This window comes from Camarhynchus parvulus, chromosome 1 (genome assembly GCF_901933205.1).
Source record: "Camarhynchus parvulus chromosome 1, STF_HiC, whole genome shotgun sequence".
NCBI lineage: Eukaryota > Metazoa > Chordata > Aves > Passeriformes > Thraupidae > Camarhynchus > Camarhynchus parvulus.
The window spans coordinates 35,565,176-35,585,290 of record NC_044571.1 but is presented as its reverse complement, the minus strand read 5'-3'; the positions used below and the strand labels follow the sequence as shown (position 1 = coordinate 35,585,290).

Below are 20,115 nucleotides of genomic sequence, written 5' to 3'. Positions count from 1 at the left end.
TTGCTGCATATATATAGCTTTGGTAAAGTTTCAAACCTTGCAGCTTTTAATGGTTTAAAACATTCCCTGGAGGGCATATATTGATGTAGGTATACTCAGGTGGGAATGGCTTCAAACAAGCTAGCTGTTCCACTATTGCCCTGTCCTAAGTCCAAAATCATTAATGTGGTCGGTAGGAGAGTTTGAACAGTTACTCCACACTTTCTGTGACATAAAAGCACCTTTCATTGCTCAAAGGAGGAGGGGATTGTTCAGCATCAGAGTTCTGTATGAGCTGAAAGCAATGTCAAGACATATATGATCCAAAATAATTCAGCAGATGTGGCTGGAGTTTCTTTATCAAAATACTTTTAGAATTATTATTACTAATCATTAAAAAAAGTTCTCAGCAAAATCGAGTTGGAAATCTCTAAATACATAGAAAAAGACCAAACAGTTCTGAAGGCAAAGAAAGTTATTGCTACATATTTCTCATCTAAAGCCTTTCAGCTACCACTCGATGTCATTCCCACTGCTTCACTATGTTTAAGTGCCTTTGAATATCTTCAAGCTGTGGACGACACTGAACATAACACCAGCAAATTCTCTACCTCTTAACTGAGTTCTCCAGCTACCAGGCAATTATACAAATAGTGCAGAATGGCATCCCCAACCCTGCTGGGTTTTTGGAAGAGTTTTTAAAAAAACCCAAACATGCTTGTTTCTCTGAATGAATGGGGTACAGAACCCATGCATATTACAATGGTTTTATAAAGCAACACCTGAGAAAATGAGGCATGTGTGTGCATAGATGCTGCAGCACATACAGGGGGAAAGATTTGGAAAACAAGTACTTAGAAACAGTGTATCAGTAAGATTTCCTGGGATTCTTTTTTGTCCGAGATTTCTCATCAGAATGTAAGTTTACCTGGTTATTCCCTTTCCAGCTATGACGCTATTGCATGACACAGCACACATGGCTCCAATTCTGCTCCCATCTTTGAGGAAAACATGTTACTCTCCCTTCCAAGGGTTACAGAGCTAAAAATAAAAATTAAATAGATAAATTACACTTCAAGCCAATCAGATCTTTGAACATGGAAGCTTCAAGTTACTTTTGGGAGTGCAAGGGTTGTGGATTTTCCAGTGCACCTGGCACAAAGTGCATATGGTATATAAAATGCATAAACAATGACAGGTGCATCTGAAGAGGGAAGTGGGATGGTTAAATGAGAATATATGTAGTAACTAGGTACAAAAAATATGATCAAGAGAGACCATGACTCCACTCCCAACAAGTTAAAGTGGAAACTAAACAAGATAAGACTATAGGAGAGAAAGCATATAATTTTTACATCTCTTTTTGACTCATAGTGCCGAGGATATACCAGAGTTTCTAAATAAAGAAAAGAAACATTTGATAATTGAATTATCATAAGAGGAATTGTTGGAATGGATCAATAAGTAAAAGATTGATGTATCTGAAGAATGGGACACTGTTTATTCAAGACTCCCAAAGTAATTTAAGATTAAACAAAAGAACTCCACAATTATGCAGTCTCCCACTGAAATAAGTTAGTATAGTATACTGAACCACGCAGGACTGCAGTGATCTTCATGTAACACCCAAGAGAAACTGAGAAAGAATTCAGCTTTACACACACATATTACTGCAGAAATAACTGAGGAGCCAATTAAAAGCAAAAATGTTAAGTATGTGGATCAAAGTTAAAAGCCTTAATGCCCTGTATATGTCTTGAACCTATTCGTATTCTTTTGGCATGTTAATAAATAGCAGATAAGAAAGAACTGGCAGATACAAGTTTTCTGGACTTCCAAAAAGCCTTCAAGAATACTTCCCACAATAGGCTATTAGAGAAACCAAGTAATCACAGGATAAGAAGTAAAGCATTGTCATTGACTAGAAATCAACTACAAAAAGGAGAACAGAGAAGCAGAATGCATTTATTAGTGGTCACTGCTCCGTGTGGCTAAAGGTTAACAGGCGGGTGCCCTCAGGTTCTTTACAAAGGATGGAAGTGTTTAATCTATTTATTAATCATCCAGAAATGGGACTAACAATAAGATGGAAATGTTTACAACAGACACAACAAGTCTTAGATTAATTAAGGCCAAAACAGGCCAAGGAGCTTTTAGGTTGCTTAAAAGATCTCAGTGAAAGGGGAAACAATGGCAGATGGAATGCAGCACTGCCAAGCCTAATAGAAGCACAGGGGAAAGAACCATATGAAATACTTCATCTAGAATTAAAAACTCAGTATGACCACTGAAGGCAGGGGAAGACCCTCTTGATAAGCACAGACTAATGAAAATACTTCTCTGGCACTAATCACAATCTAAAATAAAGATATTGTTGAGAAAATGAAGAAAAAGGGAAGAGTACTGGCATAAAGGCTACAAAGGCTGAGATTTATTTTTTTAGGGGTGAAGCCTAGCACCTTTAAATGAAGAGATAAAAAGAGACATGATGAATAAGTAAATTTAGATCATAAATTAAGTGAATTATATTATTACTTAACTCTCTTCATAAGACAAGTAAAGAATTCAGCAAACTGAAAATAGCATATTTAAAACAGAAAATTGTTTTTCATTATTATTTAAATCAAAGATATAGAACTGCTCATTTGATGTTGCCAAGTTGAAACGTAACACCATTTTAATGAAGGACTTAGATTTTTCTGTGGATTTATACATAAACGTTCCTCACAGTACTGTGTTCAGTACAGCAAGCCAGAATCAAACCGACACAAGCAATAAATGGAAATCCAGCTACCTCTGCAGTTATCATCTTCTATTTCATGGGCACACAGCTTATTCTTATCCCAACTTCTATACATCATAAACCGCTCTTTTCAGCTGCAGGTCTTCAGCCATGGATACTCATATTTTATTTCCCCTTTCAGAAAATTGTCCTTCTTAGTACAGAATATTACCACATCAAAGACCCACAGCCAAATTCATAAGGAGAGGTTAGTTTGGCAGATAGCTTAAGGAGGGAGGAAAGAGAAAAAAGAGAAAAAGCTAGATAGTGATGAACAATAAAGAGAAAAGGCTGGATAGTAATGGACAATAAAGGGAAAAGGATAGCTAAATCCTAAAAGATGTTTTCAGTTGTCATCTTTACCACTGGTGGGAACAAGTTGGAAATGCATTTAGGACAATCCTGGCTGCATCAAACCAGAAAGTGTGACCTGTACCCATGTTCCTTTAGATAATTAAAGCAATATTAATGTGTGAAACATTGTCTACCAGAGGCAGCTGCTGAAAGCAAAGTCATAATGAATGAACACTTGATACATGCATCCTTTTTACCAAGAATCACAGGTAACACCCACACTGTAATGTGTTAGAGATGTAGGGAACTCTTGCATTACAGCAGATCTACAGATGTTCTCATTTATATGGACAATATACAAATAAAATCCTTCTCTGTCAAACAAGAAACTGCACTTAAATGCCTTCATCAGTCAGTAGCCATTAATGCTGACTGCCCAAAAACTGTATGTGAAAGGAGCAAATAGGCAACATATCCCTGCAAAGGTATTTCAAGATATTCAAAATTAGATTTTCCTGGGTTTGATTACTGGTTTAGCTCTACCCCTTTAATATAATTCTTATAATATAAGCATCTCCTTCTACCCTAGTCTCCACTTCAACCTAATATTTTGCCCCTAGATATATGTTAAAAAAATAGAGGAGCTACACAAAAAAAAACCTGTAAGAACTATAGGAACAGAAATCTTTACCCAATTTTTAAAAAGAACCAACAGATTTAACACATGCAACAACAAGAACCAGATTGTGATGAAATTTTGGTGCAATTGCTACACATTTAGAGAAAATCATTATTTTGAACACTATTCTAAGTACCTTTGAAAGTGAAATTTATCTCTAAAAGTAAGATATCCCTTCATATATGAAAATGTGTTAATAGAAGAGAATATGGAAAAATATTTTATTGAATCATAAGCATGATAAATTGACTACTAACTAATATGAACTAAGAAGAAACTTTACAAACTAACAAACAATTTTCTGGTCTGGTGTAAAATTCATTTTACCTTCCAAGTTTATTCCCAGAGCAGACCACTGAGCAGTGTAGTATGTCAGTTCCTACAGCCTGCTTGCCAAAAAACACAGTCTTTTCAGTTTTGTCATTCTTCAGTATCAGCTCCTTCAGGCTTCAGGGTAAAGTAACATGAGTATAACCTGAGATACATTTGACTGAAGTCTTATGTGAATATGTTTTCTGCCTAGTCTTATGTTGACCTTAGCTAAACATCTGCAGCTTTGGCTGTTTGCCACTCTGACTGCTTTTCCTGTGGCTGGGCAATGCCTTGTCTCTGCTGCAGGGTCTCCCTTGCAGTTCCTGGTCAGGTCAGTAACATCTGGTGGTGCAGAAAGTGCTGATCACCTGGCAGGTATTTTCCTCATGTTTTGAGCAATCACACACACTGCTACTATTTCAGCCAATTATTTATTTATCCACTTTTGCTAGGTCAGTATTTCAATTTTCTTGCCTCCTTTTATCCCTCCTCAGGTTTCAAGCTTGAGGAAAAGGTAAGAAACTTTCCTGGTAGTTACCAAAGGCTAAAAACATTAAAAAAAAACCCCAGATCATCAGGAACATTGCTACTATTAGAATATGACCTCTAGAAGAACTAATTTTCTTCCAAAGTCCATTAAATTTACTTAAAACAAACTCAATACATGGCATGAATTGTCAGGGTTCAAGAGCAGTGACCTGTGATTAGTGGGCATATTGCAATAAAAATATCTAAATAATAAAAACTGGAAAGGTGGTAGTTCCCTGTATACTAACAGCAAATATTCTACCAGCAGAGAAATATTCTTCCAATGTTCTATTTTCTTATGAACTGCACAGTATTTTCTAATAATTCAAAGAAAAAAGGCTTACTCTGTGAAGAAAAATAATATCAATCCATAACATAGACACACCTTCATCTTGTATGCTGAAGAAATCCAAAGTAAATGAAGTCTTCACATGTATATAGAAACTGAAATAATTAAAAAAGAAAATCAGCTACTTAGGCTTTCCTGCATAACTAATTGTCAGTTCAGTGGCTACCTAAAATCTAGCCTGAACACTGCATCATAGTATTTTTTTTAATTTTAGCAGGAAAAAAGAAAATACAATCAAAACATAGTGAGTGCAGTATTAAATGAAGACTGGACAGACTAGCTTCACTGCTGCCAATTTCCCTCACAAAAATGTTTCCTTTTCATGATTATTTAGATATTTTTGCACCATTCTGAAACTAAAAACTCTAGAATTGCCACGACGAAGCACTGACAGTTCTGTTCAGCCTTATGTCTGTGTGTTGGGAAGGTGCTGTGAAATCCACGGTGAGGACAGAGGCAGACCCAAAATGCAGCAGAGCTGCAGTGGTTCTGCTGCACAGAGGCTTGGCAGATGCAGGGAAAGCACAGAGCAAAAAATCTGCATCACCTTCACAGGCATGCCAACAGAAGATAAAAGAGAAAAAAATAAAAAGGGATAATACATGATCACTAGTGCCATGATTATCTAGAGCCAGGTGCAGTGAATCATTTCAGCAAATTGGCTCAGGGCCTTGAGCTGCAGTCCTAAAGAGATTGCCTGAGATACTTTGGGAATTATCTCCAGGTTGAATTTCAGCCTCTTTAACTATAACTATATGAGTATTAACAGGGAGTGTGACTCTGCAGACACACTTTGTAAACAGACTGTGCCAAGAGCCTGGTACCCACATTACATGTCTTTTGTTGCTTTTACTTTGGGCTAGTCCTAGTCCTTTTTAGGGACTGCCCATCCCTAAAAGTGCCTGCAGCTCATTATGGGTGCACTTCTTGGGCACCTGCACGCCTTTGCTTTCAGCAGACAGCAATGCAGCTTGTGTGGTGAACCAAGGGGCACTAAGACTGCCAGCAGGAGTGAGTGGGAAGTTTCCAAAGCACACCTCAGACCTGAACTGAAGTGCTGAAGGAGACAGCCTGAGGTCTGCAGGCTGTCTGTACTCAGCTCAGGCAGTTGTGATTTGTTACAGACTCTGTAAGAAATAAATAGTTGCCTTTTAACTCTATTAAGACACAAAGTCAGGAGCAAAGTGTGAAGCAGGACCAGCCCTTTGAGCAATATCACAGTTGCATCTCATGGCACACCTGCATGCTATGGGCTCCTGCACTGCTGAATTACTGTAATGTTTGAGTTCCCCCGTAGTGCTTTACTTGCAGGGAAAAAAAACCTCTAAAGGGTTTCAGGTCTTTTGCTTCTCTTTCAAACATATCATAAAATCATTTCAAACATCTCCATATTCATATATATTTTACCCTGTACTCAGGAGTACAATTTTAGAGGAACTAAAAAAAAAAAAAAAAAAAAAAAGAAAGCCTACTGGTATTTGCAACTATGACATTCCTTCCTATGAGCTACTGACCTTCACTACCAGTTAAGATTTTGGTAATACTCTGAGATGCAAATATGTTTCTGCAAAACATATCTCCTCCTCCTGCAGGTCTAAACAACTATAAAAGAAGAAAAAGATCTCTTCCATCCCAAACTTCTATTGGCTGTCTTCAAACCAGCCCTATATTAAAAACTATTGAGCACAAAACCCAAAAAATCATGCTGTAAATATTTACTTTCGTACCATAATTTAAAGATGACTGTTTCTGTAGCAATTAGAAAAAAACAAAATACCAGAAACTAAAAAAACTTTTAAAGAAATAGTTGTGAAGTCACTGTAATTCATGCTTATATTGAACAAGCTAACATCATTCTGCCCTTTAAAATATTGCAGAAAAAAAAAAATTACATTATACAACAGTAATAAAAAACTGATCTCTCAGATAATCACAGTGATCAAAATATGCTGGTCTTAAAAAAAGCCCCACATATAAGCTGAACAATAAACTTTGTTGTAATGTCCAAATAGAGATGCAGAAACAAAAATAATCTAAAATATTCTACAAAGGGTCTCTACAAATGCATTGTGAAAACCAGTGTAAGACAGGGTTGGTGGGCATCCCAAAAATAGATGCATTTGTATTCTACTTTTACTGTGGAATCTTTCTGAAGTATTGATGAAAGAAAGAAAATACCCTAAGTAATTTACACTTCCATACAAAAAACAAACAAATCCTGAAAAAAGAAGAAGCCATTTAGAAACAATTGCTACATTTTCCTGTACTTCTTAATTTTCCATAATTCATGACTTTTCAGATTTCCACAGGACTACTGCAGAACTGTCCTAGCCTTTCCAGAATGCTTAATCCTACATCAATAATTTCCTTGTTCCACTTCCTTTAAGACATATACATACCGATACATATATATATACACACACACATAAATGTGTATCAAACTTGTAATTTTTATTTAAGATGTCATTGTTAAAATTACTACCTTTTATATGAGTGTTGAAATGTACCACAGAGCAAAACTTCCATTACCGGATCAATTCTTCAACTTACACTTAAATTTTTAGCTGTGTTTATGCCAGCATAAATACAGACTGTCTTTGCACCAATCAAAGCATCCTCTCTGGATTTAAACTATTAATACTACTGATCATTATCTCTCCTTTTAACCCTGGTGGATGACCTACACCCTTGGCTGGAAAAGGCAAATAATTTTGCTTTCTTTTCTTCAAGGTTTTCCTCTCTCTGGATAGCTGAACAACTTAAGCTCGTAATATTTTTCTACAGCAGTGCCTGAAAAATCAATAGAATAAGAGAACATAATCAAGACCAAGTACAACAACAAAGGGGAAAAAAACATCAATCCAACAACAATAACAAATTAGTAATGTCAGTCAAAGACAGGAAAATGAGCATTTAAAGCAGTCTGAATATTGTTTTTTGTAGCAAAGTGTGTAAAACAAATCTGACTAAGTCAAACTGTCCTTCTGAATTCATATATTTGAGTTTTAAACGTATCATGTTCCTCCTCTCAAAACAGCATTACATTCAAGTAAAGCCATTTATTTCAATGGAGTTAGTCTGGTTTATGTTGTTGTGGATTGCTGACCAAAGAAAATTGGCCTATATTTACAAATGAAAATAAAATAATATTTTAAATTCATATCTATTGTACAGAGATTGGCTTGCAGTACATTTTCTCTGCTCTGGTCCCAGGAATTAATCTCAGTACCTAGATTTTATAAAGCTGTTGTTACATCAATGATTTAATTTCATTAAATTCATAGTGAGGTTGCAACAAAAAATGTGCATTTATAAGGTTCAGCTTTAACAATTATGAGATTTAAATAGAGACAAAAGAAACCATAATGCACTTCTAACTGAATTGGAATATAAAACAGGAAGCCTCATTTCCTGAACTCCAGTGCTATACTATATCTTGTTAGCTAAACTCAGCTTATAATAGGGGTCATTTCCCCAAGGATTGTTACATCATAAAGCATAAATGGAAAAAAAAAACAGTAAAAATACAAAAATTGTTTCTGTTTTCAGTAGAATTTGGGTAGTATTTCAAATGTACTTTGTTCAAAAACTCTTACTTCTTCATAATACTTGTCCAAGTTCTGTCAGGTTCTCTGTAGAAATATTACATCAAGACTAACTCCTGAGCAGAACAGGACTGGAAATGAACATCTCTCATCTCTGGATGCATGAAGAATTTTAAAAGTCATCCCAGGGGACCTTGGCTATGTTTTTGACTTGCTTCCCTTTTTAAGTGCAGAACCTCAAGCCAGTGGAATCTAATCCTAATATATCCTCATCCCTGGCCCTGCTCCAGGGCAGAGCTTCTACGTTCCAGGCAGGCAGAACGTGCTGGGGCATCCCTACTCACAGGATGCTGTGAGATTCCCAAACTTGCTCCCTTCTGCAGAAAGAAAACCTTGCTTGCAATACACTCAGTCTCTCATTAAAGCACTGTACCACAATATTTACAGCTTGAACATAGTATGAAAGGAAAAACATTAAAGGACGGGTTTATACCTCTAGAGGTACAAAATTTGCACTGTCTCAAAACAGATGCATTTGGGATACTTTACTAAATAATAAAAAAGGCCAGTAAATGAGGTTCTGATGACATGGATATTTTTCCACTGGTTACACTGATTTCCTGGCTTTAACAGGGCAAGAATCAGTACAGACACATCCCACTGGGAAACCACCAGAAACTTTCTGAAGGACTTTACTAACAATCAGTATTCTAAATAGATGTTACAGTAATACTTCTCTTTAATCCCTTCAGAGATTTTAATCTTTACCAAAACATGGATTTGGGATTCCTTGTAGATGTTTTAATTATAAAGATTACAATTTACATACATAATTTTATTGCTATTGTTTTGATAAGATATGCTGGAACTTAAATTTCTCTTATATTTTAAAAATAATTTACTTTTGAAGCATGATGCAACAGTCAGTTGCATAGTGAGTTGTAAGTTGTTCAGTACACAGGAATTTTCGCTTCCAGCTATGAAGTACGTCTCCATTACCCTAAAGCCCTTCTATACAGAAATACAGTTTCAATAAATATAGATTAAGGCAATGTTAAGAGTATTCCTATAAAATTCACATGTAATTTTTGTGGGTACATTTTCAAATATATATACGTGCTTTACTTATTCTCAATATAAATAGCCTAAAAACAAATTGGACTTTTCATTTGCCATTTGTTGTTCTACAAGCTGGGTTTTATTTTGAAGAACATCTGTTTTTTTAATCCAGTGTGTGTGTATACAAATACAAAAATTTGTCTCAGCAGAGATGATTTTAGTGCCTTTTAAAATGTAACTTTACCAGTGAAAAAATACCCCTCTAAATGAAGTTATACTAGTAAAATATTATATTTTCTTGACGCATGAGGACAACAAATCAACTAATAGGAGTTAAGAATATACTTTCCAAACCAGCAAAAGCTTTTCCATCTGGCATACTGTTCATCATGAAAAATAAGTTTACATTAATAAGTTCTTATATTTATCATCTAGCATTTAGTCATCTATTACTACACACAGAGGTCTCTGAGATATGTAATTAACTTAATATAGATTTTAAAGTATTAAAGAGTTGCTCAAGGTCTCCCTTGAAATCCAAGTACTTATATAAATAAATGAGTCTCATACATTTATTTTGTTTTTTTTTTAGGAAGAACTTGTAAGTGTAACCCCCTAAATACAGAAAGCAAGCTAACCAATGTAGAGCAATGATTAGAAAATCATCAATCAGCAAACTCTGGAAACTCTCTTATTCTCCTAAAAGAATGAATAAAATGAGAAAAATATTTTTGCAAAGTATCTCGTCTTTTGCCATCTGCTTAATAAAGAATGCCCTCTGATTCTGGATTGCTAATACTTTAAAATGTAATAAAGATACTTCATTATGATGCTTAACAGAGATGAAGTCTGTTGACAGGCCCAAGATACCATTTACATAAGTGTTCAGGCAAATTGAAGGCAACATCTAATCTAACATGCAGAGGATCAACAAGAATTAAACATGTATTTAAAAAGCACTCTAGATATCATACTTCCTCCATGGAAAATATCTCCTAAAAGCTGCAACACATTGCACATTCCAAAATGCAAACATAATACAATTTCTTTTTTTTTTCTCACTTTTAAAAATTTTATAATGGATATATTTGAAAATACAATACCTTAATAATGAGGCTACCTAAATCACAACATTTAAAAAATCATTAAAATGACAATATCATATACCAAAAGTGAAAATTTGGACCTTTTGTTTTTATTTGTTATCTGTCTGGTACCATTTCTTTCTAATTATGCTGAAGTCATTTAAAACATCCACAATGACTTCCAAGCTGTTGAGAACTTCTAAAAACCTAGACTGAAACATATTGTTTGCTGGTAACTTCAGATGATCTTTACTGTTGTTTTTAATCATGAGGTTTTCTTCTAAAGATGAAGCATCTGAATCAGCTCTCAGAATCAATAGATATTAAAGGTGAACATTTCCATTGGGCTCTCAAATACACTTCAGAGGACCAAAATATTAATGTATAACTGCTGAAGTTTGTCACTTCAGCATTTATCATCACCATTCATCCCAACAACTTTGTTGCATTCAATCAGTGCTTCAAAGGGTCATACCAGATTGTTCCATAAAGGCTTGAGGCCAATCCTATGTCAAACACAGATTTCAAACACGTCTATCAATTTTTTTTTGAAGGAGAGGAGACGAGATGAGATGAAGGGTGGGAGAGTATCAAGCATTGATCAGCTTCACTTCAGAGTCACTTACATTATGCCCTATTATTTTTGTCATTATGGACTGGGACCTACTTGGATATAGCTCTTCAATGTGCATGTTCTAAAGGAGAAATTCACATATTTCATATACCTACCCTGCTTGCAAACAAGGTCAATTCACAAATCCAAAAAGAAATCTGGTCTTTATTTTTTTAACAAAGCTCCAAATTAATCAAATCTCTCTACAAGCCAGAATATGTCTCCAGTGCCTCACTACATTCATATTCATCTAATTGATTGATGTTGTAAAGGAAATCAAGCTCCCAGACATTCTCACTTGGAGATGTTTGCTCTACAGTTCTGACAAGAGAAAAGCACAGTGAAAAGTACTTAGAAAAGTAAAATATGCTTACTTTAGCAAAGTGGCATAAGTGTGTTTCTTGACAGAGGGAGTTTGGGTAGTCTTGGGAGTTTCCTCTCATTTGGACGAAGGGAAGAAATTCTCATACATAGACACTCCACTCCCCCAAAAAATCCACCCTTCTTGTAAAGAGAGAAGGAAGAATAAAAGAAATGATCTCTAGCAGATCTACCTCCAAAAAGGTCTATTAAGAAGATGATCTACAATTGTTATCGTCTAGTTTCTCAAAAGAAATTAACAACTGGAAAAGTCATATGTAGAAGATTTTGGTCTTCTGTCAAAAAAAAAAGTTATGAAAATGCACTTATGTCATAGAAGGCTCTTTCCCATTCTCATCCCTAAGAAGCAGATTACATAGCTCACAGATTCTTCAGCAACAGAATATAGACATCCTAGCAGTGAAATAGAATTGTGATTTCACTAGGTTGGTGTAGGACAGCACAAGTAGTAGGACTTTACAAACTTTTTCAGAGTTAAATTTTGCATATGAACATAATTTCATCCAAACTTAATTTTTATACCAAAATCACTTTGTTAGAATTCATCTAATATGACTTTTGAAGTCAACAGTGGATGGGAGTGTTTGTATCTGATATAAAATGACATTATGTCCTCTTTAGAAACAACAGACATAAAATAAGTATTTTAGGGCATAATCCATCTGACATATTTTAGATATCCACTTCATTGTGAACTGATTTAGACTCTAGAATTACCTATGTATCTCCACTGACTACAAAGAGAATCTAAACTTTTATATTTTTTGTGAATATCCATAATGGATATCTAGCTTTTTTTTTTTTTTCCTTTCTGTCATATGGACTACTTTATTTTTCTATGTTCTGGGGTGTTATAACTGATATTTATAAAAAAGTAATATTTAAGAATTCAGCTTCTAAGTTATTTTTTCCCTTTTAGGCAATTCACAGATCTAAATACACTAGGGATCTTAGTGCAAGACTGAAGTTATAAATGACTAAGTATAGACCAAATGATTTTTAGGCAGGATAAGTGATAGAACTATAATTTGCATTTTGATTACCTTTCCCAGAAGAACCCGAAATGAAGAAGCAAGGCTGTCACAGTCTCTGCAAGGTGCATGTGAGGCACACTGCTTGAGGTAAAGAGAACAAGTGAACAAACTGAAATTGAGGGCAGAGCCATGAGGCCCCAAACTATGTGACATTAATACCCTGAAACATTAAATGGTGGTTACTGGATTAGGGTGGAATGCACTTCAACTACTCTGTCCTAGTAATCTGCAGTCCTTTTTTTTCCTAAATCAGGAATGCTGTACCCATTGACATTATGAATGGGATGAGTACCTTGATGATCAACTAGATGCAAACTTTTAAAAGTTATGTGGGGTTAATGCACTTCTGGAAAGAACACCCTGGGGAATTTCTCTTTTAGGAGCGAAGAAATCTGACCCCGATCCAGTAAAGCATTTAAGCAATTGAATGACCACAAGCATGTGCACAGTCTTCCCTGGGTGCAGTACCATTCACCTAGCTCAAAATAGGAGACTGAGACTGACTGCTGTATCGGGATTCTAGGCCAAAATAAAAAACCCTTAGCACATAGTCAGTGTTGATTCTTGAATTATACCAATACTACAAGAAGAGTCATACTAAATTCATCCACATATTTTTCTTAAATTAGTTTTGAAAAATAATTCAACATCTACTTTTTTTAAAAAATCACCTGAACAAATAACACCAAAAACTGTGAAACTGTTCAAACATCAATTTACACAATCACATTAGTTTCACAGCATTTTGTACCAAAGTTTTAAAAAGTGTAAACATTTAAGTATTATGTTGGCATTTTTAAGTACAGCATAGTATTCATTAAAAAAAAAAAAGAATTCAAATAATAATTGTATGTTAAGAGATTCAGAAAAGGCACTAGTTCAGTGATTAATGTGGGGATTTTTCTTTTTTGTATTAGACCACAAGTACAGATCTTCAAGGTTTAATTTGTATGGGTTTATTCTGATTAGTTTAGATATCACTCTTTCATAGAACTATCATTGTATAAATATGTGATTAAGATGTGCAACTGAAATATCTAACTTTGTGGCAGATGCTGCTCTATGTGATCTTTTGTAACTGAAGGGTTCTTTTATCATTTGAGCTTTTGGGTTTGTATTTCTCATCTGCTCTTTTCTGCCAGCTTAATGGAGATTTTAAATCAAAACCTAATTAGACTACATATGCTGTTTAGGAAAAAGTTCTTAGGAAAGTAATGATTCATATAGGCTTTGATATTTCCAGATAACATCTAAGAAGAAATGTGATTTTAATTGTTTTAAATAACTTCCAATCACCCCCTTATTCAAATAAAAGTAGTTGAGCACAGTTCTTTGATCAAAAAAAAAATTCCTCAGTAAGAAAAATACCAAGTCTATACTCCTATCAACTATATCATCAGCACTTAATGATTAAAGCCTTTATTGACACACACTTTTCAACTAAGTAGTATTATAACTCAGGTGTTCTATGACATATTTTGATACCAATACTATAATCCTCAAATCAGAAGTTACCAAATGATATTTAATTCCTGAGAACCAAAAAACTGTGTGTACATGTTGAGCACCTAGGATGTCAGCCAAAGTTTGCTTTTTAGCAATGTTGATATAAGAAGAGTTGGTATGTTTTTATTTTTCCTCTTTGATATTCTATGAAGGAAAACAAATTATTTTAATGTTATTTTAAATATATGCCTGTACTTGAATTATACATTTCAATATTTTAACTACTGCTAAGAAAGCCCACATTTTAAACACTCTTAACTTGCACTAGGTTAAGGAAGCCTGTGTCAAAAATGATGACTGGTATCTTGTTCAAACACTAATAAACACAGTTGCCAGGAAAGCCCTGGCCTCTGACGCTTAATCACAAAGATGGAAGCTCCACCTTAAAAAAAAAAAGGAAAAATATTAAAAATCTTTACATTTTTATGTCCTACTTAGTTATTTGACCCAGTTCTTAATCAGAAGTAGCCATAATTTTCTTCTATTCCACAGAGCGATTGTCTGCTGCCTTAAGAATAAAAGCTTGAGTATTTCCCCTGATAGAAGGCTGACAAGTCATAATGAGGAACTGTGTCTTCCAACGTCAAGCCAATGCAGTTTCTGTTAATTGTCTGAATACTGTGCTGTGAAACACTGCATATAAAAATTATTTTCTGGAAACCAAGAAATTATACATATTTGCAAGACAAATTCCTTCAAAAATAACCACAAATTTATAATAGGCAATAACAAGATTTCAAAAGCATTTTTTAAAAATCTGAATTCAATTTCAAACAGAAAAGCAGAAGTGTAAATCCAGCTATCCAGTTACTCTGCTACTTTAGTGATTCAATAAAGCTACAGAAATTTGTTTCACCATCTAGTTGAATATGTAATAAATTCAAACATTTCTCTTATGTTTACTGTTTAGCCATTACTAATATGTGACTATCAAGACAAGGAAACAATATAGAGAGACATCAGACTTTAAGAAGAGCTTATAAGAAATAAGTTGGAGACAGATTTATAGTGAGACGACACTGATATCCCAAGTTTCTAAACAACACATAAAGTCTACTGACATGCAAACAATATAAAAGGCATATGCATATTCATTGATACCACCAAAAATAGTTATTTTCTAAATGTTAAAGATTGTCAGCATTTTCTACAAAATTTTCAAAAACCCCAATGCAACTCAATAGAAGTTTGATGGTAAGACCTTAATTACAGGATGGTACACTTAAGAAAAACAAACAAAAAAACCTGAGTATACTCATATATTAAAACTGAAACTCACCACATAGAATAGCTAAATGTGATCTGTAAGTCAAACAACTCCTGTCTACAAAATTCTGCAATATAAAGCAATTGCTTTAAAATATTCTTCAGAGACCAGGAGACTTGTAGTGGAAGACAAAATATTTTGAAAGTATATTTCACCTTCTTCTGGTTTCAGATAAAAGAATGAAAACATAAAGTCTGAGGTTTATACTTGTGCATCAAAGGCTTTTGTGATATATTCTATCTGTTATCACCAAAAGTTCTTTCTGGAAAGGCATAACTTGCTGAGAAACCCACCATAACCTTCACACATTCCTGTGAGAAACTGACTGAGTTGAGGATGCTGTATGGTGTTGGGGTGAGTTGAGGAAGGGGGAAGCAACACCCAATTGCAAGTTTATGCTTGACTGTTACTCAGAGTAAATTTTATTATTGTTTGTCATCAGCTATAATTGGTTAACTGGATGAAAATATCTCTTTTTCTGTGAACATAGTTGGCCTCCAAGAATGCTAAAGACATCTTAAATATAAATAGACTAGTTAACAAGCCTTTCATTGTATTGAGGCAACGCTTATATACATGGTTATTGAGTAAAGGCAGAATTTTTAGAACTTTGTTTAGAAGAAAAAGCAGGTCACCGTATAAACCATGACGCCCACCAAATAATGTGTACCTAAACCACACATATGTCGTTATTTTCTATTCTGATGCTTTACCTAAGAATTAGCTAAATATCCAACATGCAAAAAAGAATAATATTTACTTACACACCCCCAAAAAAAAAAAAAAAAAAAGAAAAGAAAAGAAAAGAAAAGAAAAGAAAAGAAAAGAAAAGAAAAGAAAAGAAAAGAAAAGAAAAGAAAAGAAAAGAAAAGAAAAGAAAAGAAAAGAAAAGAAAAGAAAAGAAAAGAAAAGAAAAGAAAAGAAAAGAAAAGAAAAAAAAAAAAGAAAAGAAAAGAAAAGAAAAGAAAAGAAAAGAAAAGAAAAGAAAAGAAAAGAAAAGAAAAGAAAAGAAAAGAAAAGAAAAGAAAAGAAAAGAAAAGGAAAGAGTCCTGAGTTTTATAAACGAAATATTGCAACAATCGGTGTTCAAGTTTCCAGTTTCACCTCTACACTCTTCAGGTCAGCCCGTGCACAAGCACATGAAGACACACGTCAGACCGCTGCACGCGCCATCCACTTGGCTCTCGCAACTATCCACACGAATCAAAAGGCTCCAGAGGGACCCAGAAACACCAAACCAGGGCACGGGGGCAGAGAGCGGCATGTCCTCCGCCTGACCTCGGACTGTGCGTGCGCTGCCTTGCAGAACCTTGGACAGCGGTCCCCTGGCCGCCTCGCAGTGCAGCCCAGCCCAGCCCAGCCCCGCGGCTCACCCCACTGCGCTCCCCACCCGCACTGCCCACCAGATTCCCTGGAGAAATGGAAAATAGACTAAGTTGCACCAATGGTTTGGGCTTTTATCCTTTCCCCTTCTGAAATATCTTTCATTTTTAACACAGATTGGTTGGCCAAATTCTCAAAACATAAAGCAATATCTTCTGGCATTCAGAACTGCAGAAATGTAGGTCACTGGCTTCTGTCTAGTTCATTAAAGTTTCACACAATAATTTTTAATGTCAACAACCTTTTCTCTATCATTAAAAAAGTATTTCTCCTCGTTGGGTGTGTGAAGGGAAAATCGTTAAACAGCATAAATTTGCTGTTCTGTTCATTTCCAACACCTTTTACACTCTGCTATTCTGTAGAGCAACTAAGGACTTTGTGGTAAAGTTCAGTCAAACTAAACTGTGATACAAAAAATCACTTTAAGCATGCAAATGCTGATCATTTGGCATCAAGGAATAGTAGGTCAATTTCTAATTATAGAGCTTCTGAAATGACAGAAATTTCCTTACAGCAATAGATATGTATTTACATTGGATACCCTTTTTTACTTATCCAATTCACTCTGGAAATAAAATATGTTTACATTATCAGTAACTGAGTACACAGCATATATGCAATGAGTGTGTACACACACAGTTTGCAATCTAAAAACAGTTGAGTCAACACTTCTGGTGATTTTACCTTACTTTTGTCAGGTTTAGAGAGAAAAAATAAATACAGCAACTTTCCTACCTTTATCCAATTAGATAGCAGGTTATTTCAGCTTCTGGAGGGACTCTGGATCCATTTTTGGGGCAAATATATGCACAAATTATACTAAGTGATTGGTGAATGGGACTGTTTAGGCATAGGCTGTTACCATTAAATGATTTCAGAAGGCCCTGCTGAAGTTACAGAGCACAGAGGTACTGCCAGGCCTCCTATTTAGAGCAGTGATTCACGCGCATGGTTGTGTTCCGCTGCTAAAGCAGAATTTGGTTCAGACTGGTTAGTGCTACAGTAGTTGAGATAATCTAGTTCAGGGCAGAAATATTCACCTCCTACCAAGTACTCAAAGAGGAAGCATGCAGTTAGCTATTTTAGGCACCGAGGACAACTCTTTTCTTCTGCCCTGTCTTGAGAGATAGGCCAACTAATCTTGTGCAAAAGTACAGAGAAGACAACATCTACAAGAGCCAAAGTGAAACCCTCTGCCTTCTAGCAAAGGAAAAGAAAAGCCTCTGGATCTCTCTGAGCCGTCACCAGTGGCACCAAAGGAAACAGCCGCGGCTTATGAAACTGCTGTCACCGTCACTTCCCAACCAAGGGGCCACTGCGGTGCCCGCCAACAGACACTCTCGTCCTCCAGCTTTCCCCAGCTCCACAGATTTTGGCAGAGCGCCTGCAAACACTGTCCCGCTCCCATTCCCGAGGAGGCCCGGCGCCGCACCGCTCTGCCGCCGTCCAGCATCGCCGGCCCCGGGCCAAGCGCCTGGCGGAACCTACCGGAGCCTCCGGTGCGCGCCCCTGGCCCGGGGCGGGAGAGCCGCCCGTGCCCGGGCACCGCGGCCGCTGCACACCGAGGGCCGGCGGCCAGGGCAGCGCCGTCGGGCAGCCCCGACGCCGGTGGCCGCTCCGAGCCCCGCTCATTGTCATGCAGACCCTGTCGCTGCCTGCCGCCAAGTCGCATCCCAGCCCGCTGGAAGCCGGCAGCCGAGCCGGAGCCAATCGCATATTCATGAGGAGGGGGAAATCCAGCGCTACGCTCCCAGAGGACCGAGGATCACTTCTTTTTGCGTTTTCTCAAGCTTCCCCCTCTCTCTTCCTCTGTTTTAATAACGCTCTAAGGGGGGCATCCCGGCCGATACCCTGCGCAGCACCGCCTGCACCGTGAGAACCGCGGCCGCCGGCGCCAGGGGCACAGAGCGAAGCCGGCACAACAGGGTCCACGGCAGCCACAACAGCCGAGGAAGGCACGCCAGCCCGACAGCCAGGGACAGGAAACACAGCAGGGGCTCCTACCTTACAATCCTCAGGACACGATTTCACCGAGTACTCATCCGACTGTAAATATTTCTGGAGCATAACCTCAAACTCTTCGTATTTCTCCTGAGCGTGCTGGTCGTAGCGCTGGTAAGCCTGGACGCACTGGCTGCAGGAGCCTTCCCCCTTCAGCACCACATCCAGACTGCAGTTCAAAGTGTCCGGATTGGACAACCCGGCGAACAACTCCCAAAGTGTGTAGGAATTACAAAAGGAAAGGTAAAAATCCGTCAGGTCCCAGCCGGGCGCCGGGCTCTGCCCCGTGCCCCGCGGCCGCCCCGACCCCCCTCGCCGCTGGCACACCGCCTCCACGTCGCCCACGCTGAAGCACTGCCCGGACGAGGAGCCCGGGGGGGGACAGGTCTCCGGGGGCCTGGCGGTGGAGTTCCCCAGGAAAGCAGCCTTGCCGTGCCGGGGCTCGGTGCCGTTGGTGCGGCTGCCGCGGCTGCCGCCGCCGCTGCTGCCGGGGGAGGGCGGGAGGGAGGGCGAGGGGGGGGCGAGGAGCCGGGGCGCGGGGGGCGCCGGCTCCCCCATGCCCGCCAGCAGCTCCGGCTCCGCGGGCTCCGGCTTCTCGGGCGGCGGCTGCTCCTTCTCTCCGGTCCCCGTGAATTTGGCCTCGGCGCAGAACCACAAGTGATCAGAGAGCAGGACCGTGAAAAACAAGAGCGATGCCAGGGACAGTCGCCATTTCTGAGCCCTCTCTGAATCCGTGAAGGGTTTCTCGTTCTCCCGGGGTGCGAACCAGATTTTTAAGCCGTCATCACACTGCCGACTACACATCCAAGCACCCCTGGTCATATTTTGGGAACGCACAGCCCTGGCCGACTCCACCGTGAGGGCTCCTTTGCCAGTGTCACCACAATATGCATTGACTTAAAAGATTGGGGGGATTTTCTTGCCCGCCTTCCCTTCTCTCTCTCGCTCGCTCTCCCTCTCTCTCTCTTCCACTCTCCCCCTTCTCTCTTTCTTCCTCTTTTTTTTTCTTTCTTTCTCTTTTTCTTTCTTTCTTTCTTCTTTCCTCTTTTTCTTCCTCCGAGATATTATTGGTTTTCGCCGGTGGCTCTGCCTTGGTCTCACCACACGAAACAGCCCCAGTCCATCCAACGCGGAGTGCCGTGGAGAAGATAAGAGCAATAACGCAGAGAGAGGAGGAGGAGGAGGGAGAGGAGATGGTGGTGGTGGTGGTGGCGGTGGTGGTGGTAGTGGTGGTGATAGTTGGTGGTGGCGGGGCTGCACGACTGGTCCTTTCCCCCTCTCACCCAGGCATGGTCAGATCGCAGCTCCCCATCTCCCT

At 38.0% G+C, this 20,115-nt stretch overlaps 1 protein-coding gene across 2 annotated transcripts in view; it reads right to left on the bottom strand.

Moving 5' to 3' along the window:
* The window catches only part of FAM155A (family with sequence similarity 155 member A), a 433,764-nt gene extending 414,118 nt beyond the window's left edge, over positions 1-19,646 (bottom strand). For both annotated transcript variants that reach the window (XM_030958707.1, XM_030959559.1), the window contains exon 1: positions 18,801-19,646. In XM_030958707.1, the coding sequence (XP_030814567.1) occupies positions 18,801-19,619 (819 nt within the window). In that variant the 5' untranslated portion in view covers positions 19,620-19,646. The remainder of the gene's footprint in view (positions 1-18,800) is intronic.
* Between the last annotated feature and the right edge of the window lie 469 nt (positions 19,647-20,115).